Here is an 18,982-nt window from a genome sequence, read left to right as displayed (position 1 = left end):
CACTTTATCTAGTTCTGTTAACCGGTCCCACATACCTCGGTTGTTTAAATATAATCAGAATATACTGTAAAATACAATAATTAGTGATATATTTTGTTGAACAACCACGTTATGTGGTGAGGGTTAACAAAACTAGATTAAGTACATCTTGTAACTTGTTAAAGTGTATGCTGCATCACATGCAGGCCAGGTGAAACATAGGTGTGTCAATGTCAGGTGAAACATGGATGTGTTTATGTCCAGGTGAAACATGGGTGTGTCCTTGGCCAGGTGAAACATGGGCGTGTCCATGTCAGGTAAAACATGGGTGTGTTTATGTTCAGGTGAAACATGGGTGTGTCCTTGGCCAGGTGAAACATGGGCGTGTCCATGTCAGGTAAAACATGGGTGTGTTTATGTTCAGGTGAAACATGGGTGTGTCCTTGGCCAGGTGAAACATGGGCGTGTCCATGTCCAGGTGAAACATGGGTGTGTCCTTGGCCAGGTGAAACATGGGCGTGTCCATGTCAGGTAAAACATGGGTGTGTTTATGTTCAGGTGAAACATGGGTGTGTCCTTGGCCAGGTGAAACATGGGCGTGTCCATGTCCAGGTGAAACATGGGTGTGTCCTTGGCCAGGTGAAACATGGATGTGTTTATGTCCAGGTGAAACATGGGCGTGTCCTTGGGCAGGTGAAACATGGATGTGTTTATGTCCAGGTGAAACATGGGTGTGTCCTTGGCCAGGTGAAACATGGGCGTGTCCATGGTCAGGTGAAACATGGGCGTGTCCTTGGGCAGGTGAAACATGGGCGTGCCCTTGGCCAGGTGAAATATGGGCTTGTCCATGGCCAGGTGAAACATGGCCGTGCCCTTGGCCAGGTGAAACATGGGCATGTCCATGTCCAGGTGAAACATGGGTGTGTCCTTGGCCAGGTGAAACATGAGAGTGTCCATGGCCAGATGAAGCATGGGCGTGTCCATGGCCAGGTGAAACAGGAAAGTGTCCATGTCCAGATGAAGCATGGGCGTGTCCATGGCCAGGTGAAACATGGGCGTGTCCTTGGCCAGGTGAAACATGGGCATGCCCTTGGCCAGGTGAAACATGGGCGTGTCCATGTCCTGGGGAAACATGGGTGTGTCCTTGGGCAAATGAAACATGGGCGTGTCCATTGTCAGGTGAAACATGGGTGTGTCCATGGCCTGGGGAAACATGGGCGTGTCCTTTGGCAAATGAAAAATGGGCGTGTCCATGTCCAGGGGAAACATCGGCGTGTCCATGGCCAGGTGAAACATGGACATGTTTATGTCTTGGAGAAACATGGGTGTGTCCTTGGGCAAGTGGAAAAATGGGCATATCCATGTCCAGGTGAAACATGAGTGTGTCCTTGGCCAGGTGAAACATGAGAGTGTCCATGTCCAGATGAAACATGGGTGTGTCCTTGGCCAGGTGAAACATGGGCGTGCCCTTGGCCAGAGGAAACGGGCGTGTCCTTGGGCATGTGAAACATGGGCTTGTCCATGGCGAGGTGAAACATGGGCGTGCCTTTGGCCAGGTGAAACATGGGAGTGTCCATGGCCAGGGGAAACATGGGCGTATCCTTGGGCAAGTGAAAAATGGGCATGTCAGTGTCCATGGGAAACATCAGCGTGTCCATGGCCAGGTGAAACATGGACGTGTTTATGTCTTGGAGAAACATGGGCGTGTCTGTGGCCAAGGGAAACATGGGCGTGTCCTTGGGCAAGTGAAAAATGGGTGTGTCCATGTCCAGGGGAAACATTGGCATGTCCATGGCCAGGTGAAACATGGACATGTTTATGTCTAGGGGAAACATGGGTGTGTCCTTGGGCAAGTGGAAAATGGGCATATCCATGTCCAGGTGAAACATGGGTGTGTCCTTGGCTAAGTGAAACATGGGCGTGTCCATGTCCAGCTGAAACATGGGTGTGTCCTTGGCCAGGTGAAACATGGGCGTGCCCTTGGCCAGGGGAAACGGGCGTGTCCTTGGGCATGTGAAACATGGGCTTGTCCATGGCGAGGTGAAACATGGGCATGCCTTTGGCCAAGTGAAACATGGGAGTGTCCATGTCCAAGTGAAACATGAGTGTGTCCTTGGCCAGGTGAAACATGGGCATATCCATGTCCAGGTGAAACATGGGTGTGTCCTTGGCTAAGTGAAACATGGGAGTGTCCATGTCCAGGTGAAACATGGGTGTGTCCTTGGCCAGGTGAAACATGGGCATGTCCATGGCCAGGGGAAACATGGGCGTGTCCTTGGGCAAGTGAAAAATGGGCATGTCAGTGTCCAGGGGAAACATCGGCGTGTCCATGGCCAGGTGTAACATGGACGTGTTTATGTCTAGGGGAAACATGGGTGTGTCCTTGGCCAAGTGAAACATGGCTGCGTCCCTGTTGTTCTCCAGCCGCTGGGGTCCTCCACACTGAGGCACCTGTGTGCTGGATCATGACCAGAGAAAGACACCATATGGACAACATGTCAAAGCTGATGTTCCCTCACAGTGTCAGTGATCCTCCTCATCTGAATCTCACTAAATAACCTTTCATTTAACACAAAGTCATTCTAACGAGACCCAAGGATCCTCCACAGAGACCAAAAACATCCAGCCATCGCCTTTGGTCAGCGGTTAGAGTCTACCTCACACAACCATACAGGAAGTACCAGGATTTTCAAGACCTGGATCTTTAATCTCCTGTAAAGATATCACAAACACCACTGTCCTTCCCAGGCGTCTCTGGTTCTCAAAGGCTGAGGACCCCGAGAGACATGAACATCACTACTGAGATCAGTGAATATCTCCACAAGTTCATCACTTTCACCACATACAGATGCACTTCTGGTGGCTGAGTCCAGGAAGTCACTGATAGCCTGGATCTTAGTCTTGATCTGGGACAATCTCAAACCTAGATACTCAGATTCCTCACTCAGGTTCTCAAGAGCTGCAGTCAGTGTATCCATTGATTCTGCAAAGGTCACAGCATCAAATCCCGGTCGGTAAACTTTTCCGAACCAACAAAGGCACCTGATCCATAGGTGACCACAAGCTGATCCAACGACATCTTCAAAACTGAACAGACTTTATAATAATCCAGCTCTGGATCTGTCCCAGTGTCAACATTTGTTCTCAGTTTTTCTCCTAAAATCACACACACACACACACACACACACACACACACACACACACACACACACACACACACACACACACACACACACACACACACACACACACACACACACACACACACACACACACACACACACACACAGCAAAGCTCTGAGTTCTTATCTTTTCTGAATAATCCTGCAAAGAAATCAAGACACACCTAGAAACATGATGTATAATAATAACTTGCAGATGTATAAAAAAAATTTCTAAAACAAATCTCAGCTGTGCTTTTTGTTTGTTTGTTTTCAATAACAGCAACAAAAAAATATGTACAGTTCTATATTATAAAAACATAAACCAAGTGTTTGATGAATGTGGATAGAGACCTGGAATATCTCTATGGACATAGGTCATGTATGAAAATAAAATGTTCCCATTTGAAAATAAATAAATAATTAAAATGAATATTAATCCAAACAGCTGGTCTGTTTGCTGAAGCTGTGGGTCACTGAAGTAAGAAGTTTAAAAGCAACAAAACAAAATGCATTAAATTCAGCAAAATAAAATCTTCAAACATTTCACTTGAGAAATGTTGGAATGAATGTCTTGGTGTGACTGTAAACCCAACGTTGTTCTTTGACCTGCACATTAGGGGACTGATCAAGAATCAAGCCATTCTCTCCATTTGTCATGCAGAGACATTGATTTTGTTCCAGAAGTGATTACTGCAGTGTTTTATTTCTGGTCTGTCATGGACCATCAGATGAGGCTGCTGGGCTTCAAGCACTAGTTTAACATGTTGTTTGAAACACATAAAATCTGAGGTGAACACGCCTTCTCAAGCCTTATGCCCTGCAAAACTAAACTTCAGGTCGAGTTTATTAAGGTGAAAAAGAAACCAGCAGGCTGCTCATCATGTGGCTTTTCTCTGGAATAACCCATCTTACCACAAAAAAAAAAAGTCTGATGCAAATTCAGAATTAAACTGAGTGATGATTTAATCAGAATGCGGTTTATTCTCTGAGGTGGTAACATGGCAGGTCTTGTACAGAAAAAAAATGTAGTGAACAGATTAATCCACCCCAGCCAGCTGTAAACAGTAACTCAAAAACAATAAATGCTATCATCTTGTGCAACTCAAATGTGAAAGGTCATATAATGAGGACAACCTAATTAAAATCTGAACAACATGGTGGCACCAGATCAATTGAAAAATCTTTTGTTGTTGTTGTTGTTGTTGTTGTTTTAACTGTGAGGCATGTCTGCCACTTGCTGGATGCTGCATCTTACCTCACATAAGCTAAGAAGTAAAGGTAGCGACCACAGGAAGAAACACTGTGCCAATTGTGTGACCAAATATGGAATGAGTTATTAAACAGAATTCAAAAGTAAAGCCAGGGGGGGTTCAGTACTGTTAAAAAACAAACAAACAAACAAAAAAAAAACCTGCTGGAAACCAGGTGAGGCTGCAGATTGATGTGGTGCTGAACTGATACAAACACATGTAACTACAACCTGCTGCCTTCAACTAAAGCTACAGGAATTTAATTATTTTATCGTTTGTTCATCCTTCAGAGTTTCAGTTTGGGCTCATTTGAGTTTCTTCTCGTCTTTTCACATGCAGCTAAAATGTATTCTCATGCTGCAGAAACTCACTGTGTCTTTTCGATTCTCGACACTAGATGTCGCTGTTGTCCTTTTATTGGCAGGCGGAGTTTTTCATCTTGAATATAAAAATGTGTCCTGAAGGCGTGAAACCATCAAATGTAAAGTGTTGCCAGATGGCAGGGTAAACATGTTGACATGGTTATGTTTAGCAGCCTCAACACTTTACCACATAAACATCATTTTACAACTTTTTAAAAATAGTTTCTGAGGTCAGTGTCATAGATCAAGGTCAAATGTGAGCTTCCCAGCTACTTTGACATACTGTTAATGTCATTGTCAGCTGTTTTCAGGGAAAAGGGGAAAGCTTGCAGGACAGTAGTGAAACCAGCTGTGTTGTATGGCTTAGAGACAGTGGCACTAAGAAAAAGACAGGTGGCAGAGCTGATGTTGAGATTCTCTTTGGGAGTGATGATGTTGTGTGGGCCGCCAGAAGAGGAGGTACTGCTGGCCCACCACCAGAGGGCGCCCTGCCTGAAGTGCGGGCTTCAGGCACGAGAGGGCGCTGCCGCCATGGACACAGCCGGGGGTGACAGCTGTCGCTCATTACCTCTTGACAGCTGTTACCCATCTACTCAACATCATCTCACTCCATAAAGACCAGACGTCATCTCCACCTCGTTGCCGAGATATCATACTTCATAGGAGGTAATATCCTCAGCCGTTTTGTAATCGCAATATTTGTATATTGTGAGTGTTTGCAGGAGTACCAGTTCCTCCGTCGGTGGAAGCTGTGAGAGCGCTGAAGGCACTCTTTTCCCCTGAGGAATCTACAGTACTCTGCAAGTTATTGAGTGAGAGGTGGAGGTGGCATTCCCACCGTTGTTGTTACTGGGTGTACACACACCCACACTTGACTGTCTTTGTTCTTCGCCAGCAGTACCAGATCCGACAGTCGGGGACGGTGATCACCTGGGAATTCGGGACTTGGCGGCTCCAGTATTCACCAGGTTCTGGGGCGGCGGAAATCGTGTGGTTCCGGCTCTTCTCAGGACAGACGTCTTCTATCCTCGAGCCTGCCCACACGTCACCTTTGTGTATTGACTGTTATGATATTCTGAGATTGTCTGTATGTTCGTTGTGCACATTCACAACATTAAATTGTTATATTTTGGCTCATCTATTGACCGTTCATTTGCGCCCCCTGTTGTGGGTCCGTGTCACTACACTTTCCCAACAGATGAGGATGGACAGGATTAGGAATGAACATATCAGAGGGACAGCTCAGGTGGGACGGTTTACAACAAAGTCAGAGAGGTGAGACTGAGATAGTTTGGACATGTGCAGAGGAGGGACCCAGGGTATATAGGGAGAAGGATGTTGAGGATGGAGCCACCAGGCAGGAGGAGAAGAGGGAGGTCAAAGAGGAGGTTTATGGATGTGCTGAGGGAGGACATGCAGGTGGTTGGTGAGACAAAGGAAGATACAGAGGACACAGCCACAGTTGGCCTGTGGACCAACTCCAGATGTAGAGACGCTGCCTTGGTCACGGGTAGAGAAAGGAGCAGACCCTAAATAAGCAAGTTTTTTGATTGTGGGAAGAAACTAGAGAGAAACCCACAAAATAATAATAAATGAAATAAATAAAGAGCAGGAAACCCTGTGAGACAGTGTTTGGTTTGCAACCCTTGCAGAATTGTTCTTTTGGGTCTGGGTTAGATGCCGTGTTTCTTTGTTCCACATCAGCCCTAAAGCCAGAGGTGGGCTACAGGATTGTCCACACATGTTCAAGTCAAGTCAACTTTATTTGTCAACGCTGCAATAAATACGCAGACATACTGAGAGTAGTGAGCAGTGATTCAGCTATTTTTATGTTTGTGTTTGTGTGTCTGTCACACTGTGTTGCATGCAGGTTAGTGTTTGAGCCAAAAACAGACTGGTGGCCTGTCAGTGTCCAACCCCAAGTAGCTATAGCAAATGAATTAATTTTCAACTAATTTTTCTACTAAAGTCATCAAAGCAGCTCTAAATCAAGTGAATGCCATGGTACAAATTACCAGCAGGGGGTGCTCAGCATACAAGTGTGCCTTCCTGGTTTTAGCTGTTTTTAACACCTGCAGGCAGCAGTGGCTGGATTGTTTTCGGTCCTGTGTGTTTGTCTCTGTGTGAATAAAATACCTCACAGTGTTTTGATCTGATTTGGATCAAACTTGGTGGAACGAATGAAAGTCAGTCAAAGACAAAGTGATCTGATTTCGATCAAAATCAGCGACAGAGAAGGTCACAGCTCAAGGTCAAAATGATGGCCCAAAGCTGATTACACAGGAGATATTTAGAAATGCTGCTTTGACGAAATTGTTAAAATTACACTTACAGCTACTATATGAAGTCATATATGACCTTTATATTTGACACATGACCTTTGACCTTGCGTAATCTTGAAAGTTCAAACTCAAGACATGTACTGTTCCAAGTTTGCATACATGCATGTGAAAACATCAAAGCCAGTGCATCATTTAATTACCTATAATTCTCTACTTTGTGTCATTCAGAAGCAACACAGATGTGCTAAAAAAGGTCTTTGTTCTTTGCAGCAGTGTGCACTCCAATGAGTGCTCTTCCAGTTGTTGCTGCAGCAATAATAATAATAATAATAATAGTAATAGCAGTAGAATTGTTATAATATTACTTTTACTACCATTGCATTACTCATTAAAATCAGCCTTCAGTGTTGACAGAACTTTGTGCAGCCGAAGAAACAAGGAGGAAACTTGCTAAGAATTTGGGTTTTCCTTTTCTAAATATAGAAGACTTGAAATTATTGGTGTGGAAGATGAAAAATAACTTAAGTATGAAGCAGTTAATCAATCAATCAATAAAGAAATACATTTTGTCATAAAAAGGGATATAATTAATTAAATTATTTCAACATTTCCAGACATATTAATTATTTGGACTTGCTCTACATAATTGTCATTTATTTATTTAGGTATTCCTACATTTATTGAGTTATTTTTTTCTAAATTTGTCCCTTTATTGGTACAATTATTTTTAGGGCCCGAGTAGGACAATGTCCTGCAATGATCCTATAGTAATTGTGCTGTTTATTATTATATTATTATTATTATTCACACTTTTCAAATCCAAATTTCGGCCCTTTCCCATACTCAAACACTCACTAAACTTTCCAAAGTCATCCGGCCGGATCTGAAATTCGATATTTTGGGGGTCACGAACATGGTCACAGCAAAATGGCAAAATAGTGCCCCTACAAATTTTCAAAAAACCCCTCTGCATTGTTGTTTTTTTTATTGTAGCCTCACGAAATTCGGTACACGTATTTACCATGCTAGGATGCTAGGACGTACAAAAAAGTCTCTTAGCATCATGGTGAAATGTCGACAGGAAGTCGGCCATTTTTATTTTAAGTTTTGATTTTGAAGTAATTTTTGCCATTTTTGGACATTTCCACTAGTTACATTTGAACGAACTCGTCCTATGGATTTCATCCAATCGTCTTCAAATTTGGTACACATCATCATGACACCATGCTGATCAAAAGTTATCAAAAGAATTTCTGTAGGTCAAAAGGCGTGGGTGCTACAGTTCGTCAAACTTTGGCGAGCTTTTCAGAACACGCCATTTCACTTTGAACGGCTGTCACGCCCACATACTTCATTGTAGATCCTTCAAAGGTGCTGGACATGATGACGGCTTTGCCCTGAACATCTACATATATGAACTTCCCACCTCTGCCTTAGCACCCCCCGTGGTAACAGGAAATGTCCTGTTTTTACTTTAGCAGGTACTGATGTCACATAGTTAACCCCATCAACTTCATTCCTCTTCTAAAACATGCAGAACAAGTTGGTGAACGTACATGATGTTCGACGTGAAGCTACGAGTAACAGCTTCCGTGTGGCGGCGTGCCGAATATCGACCCTTCGCCATGAAATTACGTTCCTCCTTTTGATGGCTTTAATTTTGTCATATCATCATGAAAACTGATACACCGGTCAAGCATGACAACCTCTTACAATTCATAGGGGCGTCACCCATGGGCGGGGCAAAATACCTCAAATTTCAAAAACCCCTCCTCATAGGGGGGTTTTTGGAGTAGGGAGATGAAAATTGGTACATGTGTGACTTGCATAGACGTAGAAAAAGTCTCTTGCACCATTGATCTACTCCAAACAGGAAGTCGGCCATTTTGAATTTTTGTGTCATTTTGGCGTGAGTTCCACATGTTGTATCTGAATGAACTCCTCCTAGGGATTTTGTCCAATGCACTTCAAATTTCTTTCAGATCATTCAGAGACTATACTGATCAAAAATCAAAAGCTTTTCTCTATGTCAAAGGGTGTGGCCGTTATGGCGCCGCCATTTTGACCTTTCGCCATCAAGTCATGATAACTCCTTCATGCTTTGCCTAATTGACTTGAAACTTCACATGTGTGATGAGGGTTGGGCCCTGAACACACCTGGCCCCTCTCTTTGTGCTCTAAGCACTCCCTAGTGGATGAACCATCAACTTGTCATAACTCCTTCATGCATTACCTGATTGACTTGAAACTTCACACGTGTAATGAGGGTCAGCCCCTTAACACATCTGTCCCCTCTGTTTGTGCTCTGAGCACCCCCTAGTGGATGACCCATCAACATGTTATAACTCCATGCATTGTCTGATTTGCTTGAAACTTGAACTGTGTGATGAGGGTCAGCCTCTGAACACACCGGCCCCCTCTGTTTGTGCTCTGAGCGCCCCCCACTGGATGAACCATCAACTTGTTATAACTCCTTCATAAACTGTCTGATTTGCTTGAAACTTGAACTGTGATGAGAGTCAGCCTCTGAACACACCCGGCCCCTCTGTTTGTGCTCTGAGCACCCCCTAGTGGATGACCCATCAACATGTCATAACTGCTTCATGCACTGACTGATTTGCTTGAAACTTGAACTGTGTGAAGAGGACCCCTGAACAGAAATCACACTGGCCCGGGGAGGCGGTGGCGCGGACCTGGCGGCCCGTATATGACTGCTTGCAGTCCTAGTTTTTATTGGTTTTCTTGAAATTTGTTCTCTTGTTTATTTATGTATTTGTTCATTTATTCTTTTATTGATTTAGGTATTTCTACATTTATTGAGTTTTTTTCAAAATGTATTCTTTTATTTATTCATGCATTTGTATATCTATTCTTTGACTGATTTAGGTATTTCTAAGTTTATTCTTTTATTGATTTATTTGTACGTAAGTAGCTTTTTTCGATGTGAGCATGAAAAGACGAGTGATGCAAATCCCGACACTTTTCTGATTCTGTGAACGCCGCATCCTCTGCTGGGAGGAAACAACGAGTCGCATCGGAGGCGCTGCTCCTGATGATGCGACGCCTCGTTTTACTGATGAATCCCGGCCATGGGCACCCCCTGAGTGCCGCGGACCCCTCAAATAGGCTGCTGCTATAGTCTGCCATAAAGCCTCGGAAGACAGCCGCGGGCGGAGGCCAAAGTGGCCGGTGAAGACTGGAGTGTTTACCGGAGGGAAGTGAGTAACTTTAGCTTGCTACATGCTAACTACAGCTAGCTGAGTGCAGTCTATGAGTGTCATTTAAAGCGGCACCTGTGTATCGAGAACATGGTTAATATCTGTTTGTGTAACTACGCGTTATTAATGGACGAGGTTATGAATCAGCGGGGGATAATTTAGATAACCGATCTGATGACATTAAAGCCAGCTAGCTGCAGTGATCAATCAATGATGAACGGCAGTTAGCTCCGGTAACCGTGAAGCTAACGTCAGACGGGCCCCTGAACTCTTCTAATGTTCTGATTAACAACACTAATCTGACCGTCAGTTTGAAAAAAAACAAAACCTCTTTTATGTGGTACTTTATAAATTAGTTAATGTTTGGTCATCATCCTGTCATAACAACTTCAAATGTCTCCTCAGTACATCTTACAAATGGTTTTAATATCATGTCATTATTATTATTAATAATAATATATACATTACCTTTTATTACTGCTGAAATTAACCAGATAGCCCCTTGATTAAATAAAATACCTATTGACTATTATAATGATTGCTAACATTTAATTATCAAACCCTTATGACAAATAAATGGCGTTAAGGTTTGATATTTTGCAGTTTAAACATGAACTTTATTGTAAATAACTATAAATAAAACAATCAACCACCCAACATACATTGTGCTGCCTTCACTTGAATTGGAAGTTGGCATGTGACATCATTCAGCATTTGCATAAAATAGGCTTCATGTCTATTTTGGCCCTGCCTTACTGGTGGCGTAGCAACCACTTTCCTCTCTGATTGAAAATGAATGGGAGCTGGTTGCATTTCCTCTGTCTCTTGTAGCTAATGTGACAAAGGTTGATGGGGGTCCCAGCCATGTGGCCCGACAGCATTGTAAACAATACTGTCAGGCCACTTTCTGCTGGATAAACTATGCAATGACACCATTTCCAGTTTCTGACAATTTTTCTGCATTGTTTATTTTGTAAAGTAAAAGTTTTCTTTTCAGCAAAATAACTGTGATACTGATATGTTTGTGAAAGGCTCATATCAGTCGATATTATCGGCCAAACTGTACATCAGTCAGCCTCTATAAGTAACAGCATTACACACTATTAAAACACAGACAAACACGAGCACTGCTCTCATACAGCGCAAACCTCCACCAACTCTAGTTTCCATTTCCACAAAAAGTTTATCTTGGAAAAAATTTTCAAGGTCAAAGTTCTGTTAGAAGTGACTTTTCATAAGCTAAATTAGATGTGATCAAATGTCAAGAGTGTGTATTTAGTTCATGCACTTGAGTAAAAGTTTTTTTGTGCATTTTTTTTCCTCCAACTTTTTAGGTTTCTGAAATCTTTTTCAGATTATTTTCACAGAACATTAGTTATTTCTGCTATGCAAAATTTGTCATTGCTTTTTGGCACTTGGTTTCCAACTTAAAACTGGAAGACAAACAGACATAAAATTGTAATCTCCATCCAGTTTTGGTGGTGTCGGTAAATCCTTTCAAAAATGAGTGATTGAGGCATTTTTGATTGAGATAATGCAAAATGTACACCAACTGGGCTTTTCAATATTAAATTCAAATGTCCAAAAAATCCACAGTCTGAATCAGATCTGGATCAAACTTTGTCAGGTGATAGTAAGTGCCAGTCTGCACCTCACTTTCAAATATGACAGTGATTGGTGCACGTTTCATTAAGATATAATGTCAAATATACATTAAACGGTTTTTCAATGTTTAAATGACCACAAAATCTGTAATCTGGATCCAATCCAGATCAAACTTTGTCAGGCGATAAAGGATACCATCCTACGTAATGCTCTCAAATATAAAAGAAACTTGATCTTTTTTGTTGGCGGAGGTAAAAAGAAACAGTGTAACTACGAAGGCAATTCAGTCTTGGTAGAACAAGTATCAAGGAAAAATAACCAAATAAACAAACACTGCACTCCTGAAGCGCTGCCCGTGGAATCTGAAGCCATGTGCAAAATGCAACAAAACTGCAGACCACACATTGTCATAAAGTCGCATTTGGTAGATTCAAGGCATTAGAGAGAGACTCAGGTTGATAGACCAGTGAATGTAGAATTTGTTTCTCCCCCAAAGATCATAAAGAATTCATCAGAAGATGAAAAGCGCATGATTCAGAATAGGGGTTTTTCTCGCAAAATCTAGTAAGGGGCGATACCAGATGCGAGGGAGCGGAGCCACCAGTCCTTCCCCCTTACGAGATGCAGAGCTTTTGAAAATCTGAGGGTTCTTGAAGGAACGGTGTCGCAGACCAAACGGCCCCCTCTAAAAACTGGTCCACCCTGCCTTCACTGCGCATGCGTCTGAGTCTGAGTCTGTACACCCAAAGCGATCAAAGGGAATAATGTGATTATTAACAATCAGATGACAAATTAAAACCTCTTAAATCATTCTAAAGTCAGTGTTCAGCAGAAATGAGGCTGTTTTAAGGAGAAACAAAGTGATAATCTGTGCGTCGCTACTGACGCTCCGAAATGATGTAGGCACAGCAGCACATCAGACTCAGATGTGCTATGCTCTGATTGCTTCCTCTGTCTTTTATGATGAAATAATGCTGAATTTATGTGGAAATGATTGTTGCACAAAAGCTTCAGATATTTGTTGCTGAGACAGATGATGACTGGAGTGCAGTTTGAAGCAGAAACGAGGCGATAATCACTGAGTCATTGTTGACGGTCAGAAATGACGCACACTACTGATGCTCAGAAATGACGCATGCACAGTGAAGGCAGGGTGGACTGATTTTTATGGGGACAGTTCGGTCTGCGACACCGGAACAACAACAGATCATGGGAGCTGCGTGAAATAGGACATGTTTTCGCACTGTTACTGTTATTTTTGCCACGGTTTCAGTATTTAATAATAATTATGAATTATCATATACAGTGAATGTGAACAGCGGCTATCAAACAGAAAGCACTGTGCACTACTGTGTGCACGCTGCTGCAAATCTGAACAGGCTGTTATATCCACAGTAGACCTTACAGTACAAATATTTGTCCATTCCTTCCCGTGGGTGACTTAAATAATGTGAACTATTGTCTCCATCATATCTGTATATAACATGGGCAGCTGCGCCTCTCTGTGGTACACAGTAACGCGTCATTGCACGTGTCAGGCTCATAGCTGAATGGATCTGACCACTGTAAATTATGATCACCTTCTAACTCTGTAGGAGATATAACAACAGTATAACCATCCCTGGTTCTCAAGACCAGGCACCTAAGTGGCTCTACTCTACTCTTTTCTACTCTCCTATTTTACTCTTCCTTTTTAGATATTTAGATATACCTTTATATATACTAGCATAGTTCCACCTTAGAATTGGAATATAATATATAAGATATACCTTACTGAATTTTCATGGAACTGTTGTACCACGCCATGACAGCATTAATAAACATGAATCTCACCTCCAGCAGTGGTCCAGGAGCGCAGTGTGGACGTGGAGACGAGACCGTGGCCTGTGGTTAAAATCCTCTCACCCAAAATAAAAAATGAATCCCATGTGATAATCCAATCATCTCGGTGTCCAGAGTTGCATTGTGCTCCTGAAGTGAGCAAAAAAGAAAAAAGAAATTAAAGTTCGCTGGAAAGTCTCCATCTGACGGAGGGGACAGCATGGTTCACTGCCAGCAAACTTTCAGCAAAGCTGTCCAGTGGCACGCACGATCATGTGCGCCACGCGCGTGTGCTTAGTGGCTCATGCAGCGATATGCTTACGCACACACCTAAACGGCTGAGTGATAACTGTAGACCCACGCGTGTGCACCACGCACACACATGCTGCACACTCATGCGCACGTGCGCATGAGGAACACAGCACTCCCTCCCACTCCGGTCCCGTGTTTACCATCCAGACGTTTGGACATCAGGCAGTCTGCAGCGCCTTTTATGACCGTCTGACAGCAGTCTGTCATCTACCTGTTGTCTACATGTGCTTTGGATACCATTGTACAGGTGTGAACAAAGTAGTCTGGATGCGTTCTGACACGGTTGACCACGCCTCTTTTCCTCCCGACTGCGTCGCATTATGCCAGTATTTGCCGTGTCGTGCATAGTCCTTGCACATTCTTCCTATGCGTGATGGGGGCTTAACAAATTACTCATGCCGATATGTTGTTTGGGGATTCCTTAGCAGACGACATCAAGGAGTAAGCACATGTGCCAGGTTTGTGTGAGAGTGTTGTTTTACCTGTCCAGCAGATATCCAGCCAAACCTTTATCTGAGTTCTTCTCAGCAGGAAGGATCTCAGGTCACCTGTATTGAGGAACCACATTATGTTTATGAATAAATCCTCAGTAATCCTGCTTCATCTCATCTTTGTGTGTGTGACAGTGTGAATCTGTGCTGATTTCAGTGTGTTTCATATTGTGCAGGAAGCTGGAGCCATGGATTTCTCCTTCAGCTTTCGATGAACAGAAGTAAGCTGGAATCTCACAAATCAGCCAAACCGCCCCTGCCCACAGCAGGGGCTCCTCTGTCCCCGTCTCCTTCCCACGCTATGGCGGGCTTCAAGCGGGGCTATGACGGCAAGATTGCCGGCTTGTATGATCTGGACAAGACACTGGGCCGTGGCCACTTTGCCGTGGTAAAGCTCGCACGCCACGTCTTCACTGGAGAGAAGGTGGCTGTGAAGGTGATTGACAAGACCAAGTTGGACACAGTGGCCACTGGCCACCTTTTCCAAGAAGTCCGCTGCATGAAGCTGGTCCAGCACCCCAACATCGTGCGGCTCTATGAAGTGATTGACACTCAGACCAAGCTTTACCTCATCTTGGAGCTTGGAGATGGAGGGGACATGTTTGACTACATCATGAAACATGAAGAAGGTCTGAACGAAGAGCTGGCCAAGAAATATTTTGCTCAGATAGTCCACGCCATCTCCTACTGCCACCGGCTACATGTGGTGCACAGGGACCTGAAACCTGAGAACGTAGTGTTCTTCGAGAAGCAAGGCCTTGTCAAGCTGACGGACTTTGGCTTCAGCAACAAGTTCCAGCCAGGGAAGAAGCTAACGACCAGTTGTGGATCTCTGGCATACTCTGCGCCAGAAATACTACTTGGCGATGAGTATGATGCTCCAGCAGTAGGTATGTACAAACGTGCTAATGACATTATTGCAATGAAATGTATATTTCAGATCACAGAAGTAAAAAAGAAAACGTTAGAGAGTAACACTGTCAGGTTAGAACTGGGTCTTCGAAATCTCAAAGCTGGTGTAGTTTTTTTGTTTTTGTATTTTTTTTAATTTAGTAACACTAAATTTGTGTCTGTAGCATGGCCCAAGCAGAGGGTCACCCCTTTGAGTCTGGTCTGCTTGAGGTTTCTTTCTCAGAGGGAGTTTTTCCTTACCACTGTTGCTCTGGGGGTTGGTAAGGTTAGATCTTACTTGTGTGAAGCGTCTTGAGGCAACCTTGTTGTGATTTGGCGCTATATAAATGAGAAATAAATAATAAATAAATAAATTTAGTAATACTTTTTGGAGTGTTATTTAAACTTCTGGTGGTAACATGTCGTGCTGAGAACTTCCTGATTGTGCAATAACAGTGTATGAAGATGTTGTACTTTAAGCAGTAAACCCTCAACCTCTCTTGAAAAATACCAAACTTAAATGGTGGAATTTTAGGTCCATGGTCTCTTATACTTTAGAAACGCCAGCCCTCTGAAATTGGGTTTGGTTTCATTAAATGCTGCTACTGTGTAGCACCTTGGCCTGACTTTTGTTGTGATTTGCGCTGTATAAATGCATTTTATTTAATTTAAATTCATGCATTTTGCCAGATGAGCCTTTCAGATCAACCTCTGACATTCAGAGCTACTTCGATTTGAGCTCACGGTCTACAGTTTTGTTGATTCTCTGACATTCAGAGCTCCTTTGATGTGGTATTTTGAAATTTAAAAACTTTTAAATTTTGATACATTTTCTGTAGAATATATATGTATACGGTATGCTATAAAAATACCATATTGTCTGGAGTATAAGTTGCACCTGAATGTAAGCTGATCTTTTTTCTATATGTGGAATCCAGTTTTTAATGGTGTGTAAGCATTATCTGAGACTTTTAAATCACGAAAATAAGCCAGATGGATAGATAACTGTGCAATGGACAGCGTCTTGGATATGTTGTTTGATGTAGTTTGAACAACAGAAATCAAAGAATGTGATTTTTCAATATATAAGTTGCACTCGATCTTATGCAATCTTATGAACCTTCCCTCTTATAAGGCTCTGATAATGGCCAAAAATTCAAAATGTAACAAATTGATGCCCTCTTTGAGAGGTGCTTATCCAAATGATATGTTAGACAAAGCACAGTTTTTTTTCCTGTCATTTATGACAGATTAGATCATGTACTTGTATGTAGTAATCATTTATTATTGCTGTAGAAGTACCAGAATTTTTTTCTTTTTTTTTTTTAAATATTTGCCTCATTTTCAAAATGACTCACAATTATTCATTTTCATGTCCTCATTTGACCATGTGGGCATCATCATTTTCTCATTTTGGGCTCTGACCTCTGTCTTAATGAGGTTTTTAGTGACGCTGACACCTGCTTCATGTGTTTTTGTCTGAACAAACGGTAGATTTATTCATTTACTCTGTCACAGTGCTGAGCGAAGACTCAGCGTCGATCATTTTGCAGGCTGACTGAGGCCACGTGCTTTGAGGTCAGCTCCTGCAGCTCCTGTAGCTCTGGTGTCTGTGGGTGTACCGTTGCTCTAAATTAACTGGCTCATTGATTTTTCTGTGAGCGCTAACGGAGTGCACACAGACTCTGTGTGTCCTTCTGTAACTTCATATGTGTCTCATCAGGTAGATCCACGTTGACAAACAGAGGAGCAGGTCCAGCTTTGGAGCTGGATAATGAGATGTGCCGAGTTAAGCTCCTTTTTCAGCCATTGTGCTCATTCCAGCAGCGCTAATCCTGAAGGAGTCTGAAATCGGTCTTATGATTGTATGTGTGTGTGTGTGTGTGTGTGTGTGTGTGTGTGTGTGTATTTTCACAGTTTTGGTTTACAAACACTTGATGTGGTTTAGACGTTGATAAAATTCTGGCCACTTCTTTGTTTAGTGTAACACAGAAACCAAATCACCCTAAAAACTGATAAAGGACTCTGCTGAGGAGTGTGAACGTGAATGCTTTGTTTGCACCAATTTTCTCCAGGTAACTTGGTGTCCTGTGTAGTTTTTACCCTCGTAGTGTTGCTCATGTCATGACAGGTGAGGAAGAACATTTTCATCTGTGTACTTTTATTACTTCACTGAGTTTATCTTTTTGCTCATTGTTTTTATTGCCACAGTAGCAGTGGGTGGTATGGCCAATAATCCATATTGAAATGTATTTTATACATACATCTATATTCAGGTAAAAGTCATAATCATGTATATAGAAAAGCAATGTATTTGTTTATAATGTCGTGGTATAAAAGTGAAGTTACACTTGAACTGATAAAGGCATTTCCTGGTTTAAATTACATTTTATTATGCAATTTTATGGTAATTACCTCCACCAACGAAGTTGGAGGAGGTTATGCTTTCGCCCGTTTGTTTGTTTCTCTGTTTGTGAACAGCATGGAGCCCACAATTTTTCATATAGGCAAGAATGGATTAAATTTTAAGGTCAAATATCAAAGCCAAGAAAAAAATCTTGGAACATCGGAAAAATCCCTATCTTTAACATTGAACAAATGTTCACAAATTTATAACTCTGTCAAAAAAGATCACATTGCTTTTATATTTGAGAGCGTTATGTACAACCTCAATAACAATGAAGTTGGGTTGTTGTGAAAAATGTAAATAAAAACAGAATACAATGATTTGCAAATCCTCTTCATCCTATATTCAACTGAATACACCACAAAGACAAGATATTTAGTGTTCAAACTGATAAACTTTATTGTTTTTGTGCAGATATTTGCTCATTTTGAAATGGATGCTTGCAACTCGTTAAAAAAAAAAAAACTGGGACAGTGGTATGTTTACCACTGTGTTACATCACCTTTCCTTCGAACAACACTCAATAAGCGTTTGGGAACTGAGGACACTAATTGTTGACGGTTTGTAAGTGGAATTCTTTCCCATTCTTGCTTGATGTACGACTTCAGTTGTTCAACAGTCCGGGGTCTCCATTGTTGTATTTTCCGCTTCATAATACGTCACACATTTTCAATGGGCGAGAGGTCTGGACTGCAGGCAGGCCAGTCTAGTACCCGCACTCTTTTACTACGAAGCTACGCTGTTGTAACGTGCAGAATGTGGCTTGGCATTGCCTTGCTGAAATAAGCAGGGACGTCCCTGAAAAAGACATTGCTTGGATGGCAGCATGTGTTGCTCCAAAACTTGGTTGTACTTTTCAGAATTGTTGGTGCCATCACAGATGTGTAAGTTGCCCATGACATGGGCACTAACACACCCCCATACCATCACAGATGCTGGCTTTTGATCTTTGCGCTGGTAACAATCTGGATGGTCTTTTTCCTCTTTTGTCTGGAGGACACAACGTCCATGATTTCCAAGAACAATTTGAAATTTGGACTCATCAGACCACAGCACACTTTTCCACTTTACGTCTGTACATTTCAAATGAGCTCGGGCCCAGAGAAGGCAGCGGCGTTTCTGGATGTTGTTGATTTATGGCTTTCGCTTTGCATGGTAGAGTTTTAACTTGCACTTGTAGGTGTAGCAACGAATTGTGTT

The 18,982-nt window shown here is 42.5% G+C and overlaps 1 protein-coding gene across 5 annotated transcripts in view; it reads left to right on the top strand.

The window, feature by feature from the left end:
• Nucleotides 1–9,996: 9,996 nt before the first annotated feature.
• Nucleotides 9,997–18,982, top strand: part of snrka (SNF related kinase a) — a 157,926-nt gene continuing 148,940 nt past the window's right edge. For 4 of the 5 annotated variants that reach the window (XR_004561673.1, XR_004561672.1, XM_034173906.1 and 1 more), the window contains exons 1-2: nucleotides 9,997–10,250; nucleotides 14,661–15,374. Coding sequence is in view for 3 of the 5 variants with exons in the window: in XM_034173906.1 (XP_034029797.1) it covers nucleotides 14,696–15,374 (679 nt within the window). In the remaining 2 variants the exon portion in view is untranslated. Of the gene's footprint in view, nucleotides 10,256–14,660; nucleotides 15,375–18,982 lie in introns of all 5 variants that reach the window. The other variant, XM_034173907.1, reaches the window with a different exon arrangement.

This window comes from Thalassophryne amazonica, chromosome 7 (assembly GCF_902500255.1).
Source record: "Thalassophryne amazonica chromosome 7, fThaAma1.1, whole genome shotgun sequence".
In the NCBI taxonomy this organism is placed as follows: domain Eukaryota; kingdom Metazoa; phylum Chordata; class Actinopteri; order Batrachoidiformes; family Batrachoididae; genus Thalassophryne; species Thalassophryne amazonica.
Note: the sequence above shows the minus strand (reverse complement) of the source record. Positions and strands in the feature narration are given on the sequence as shown.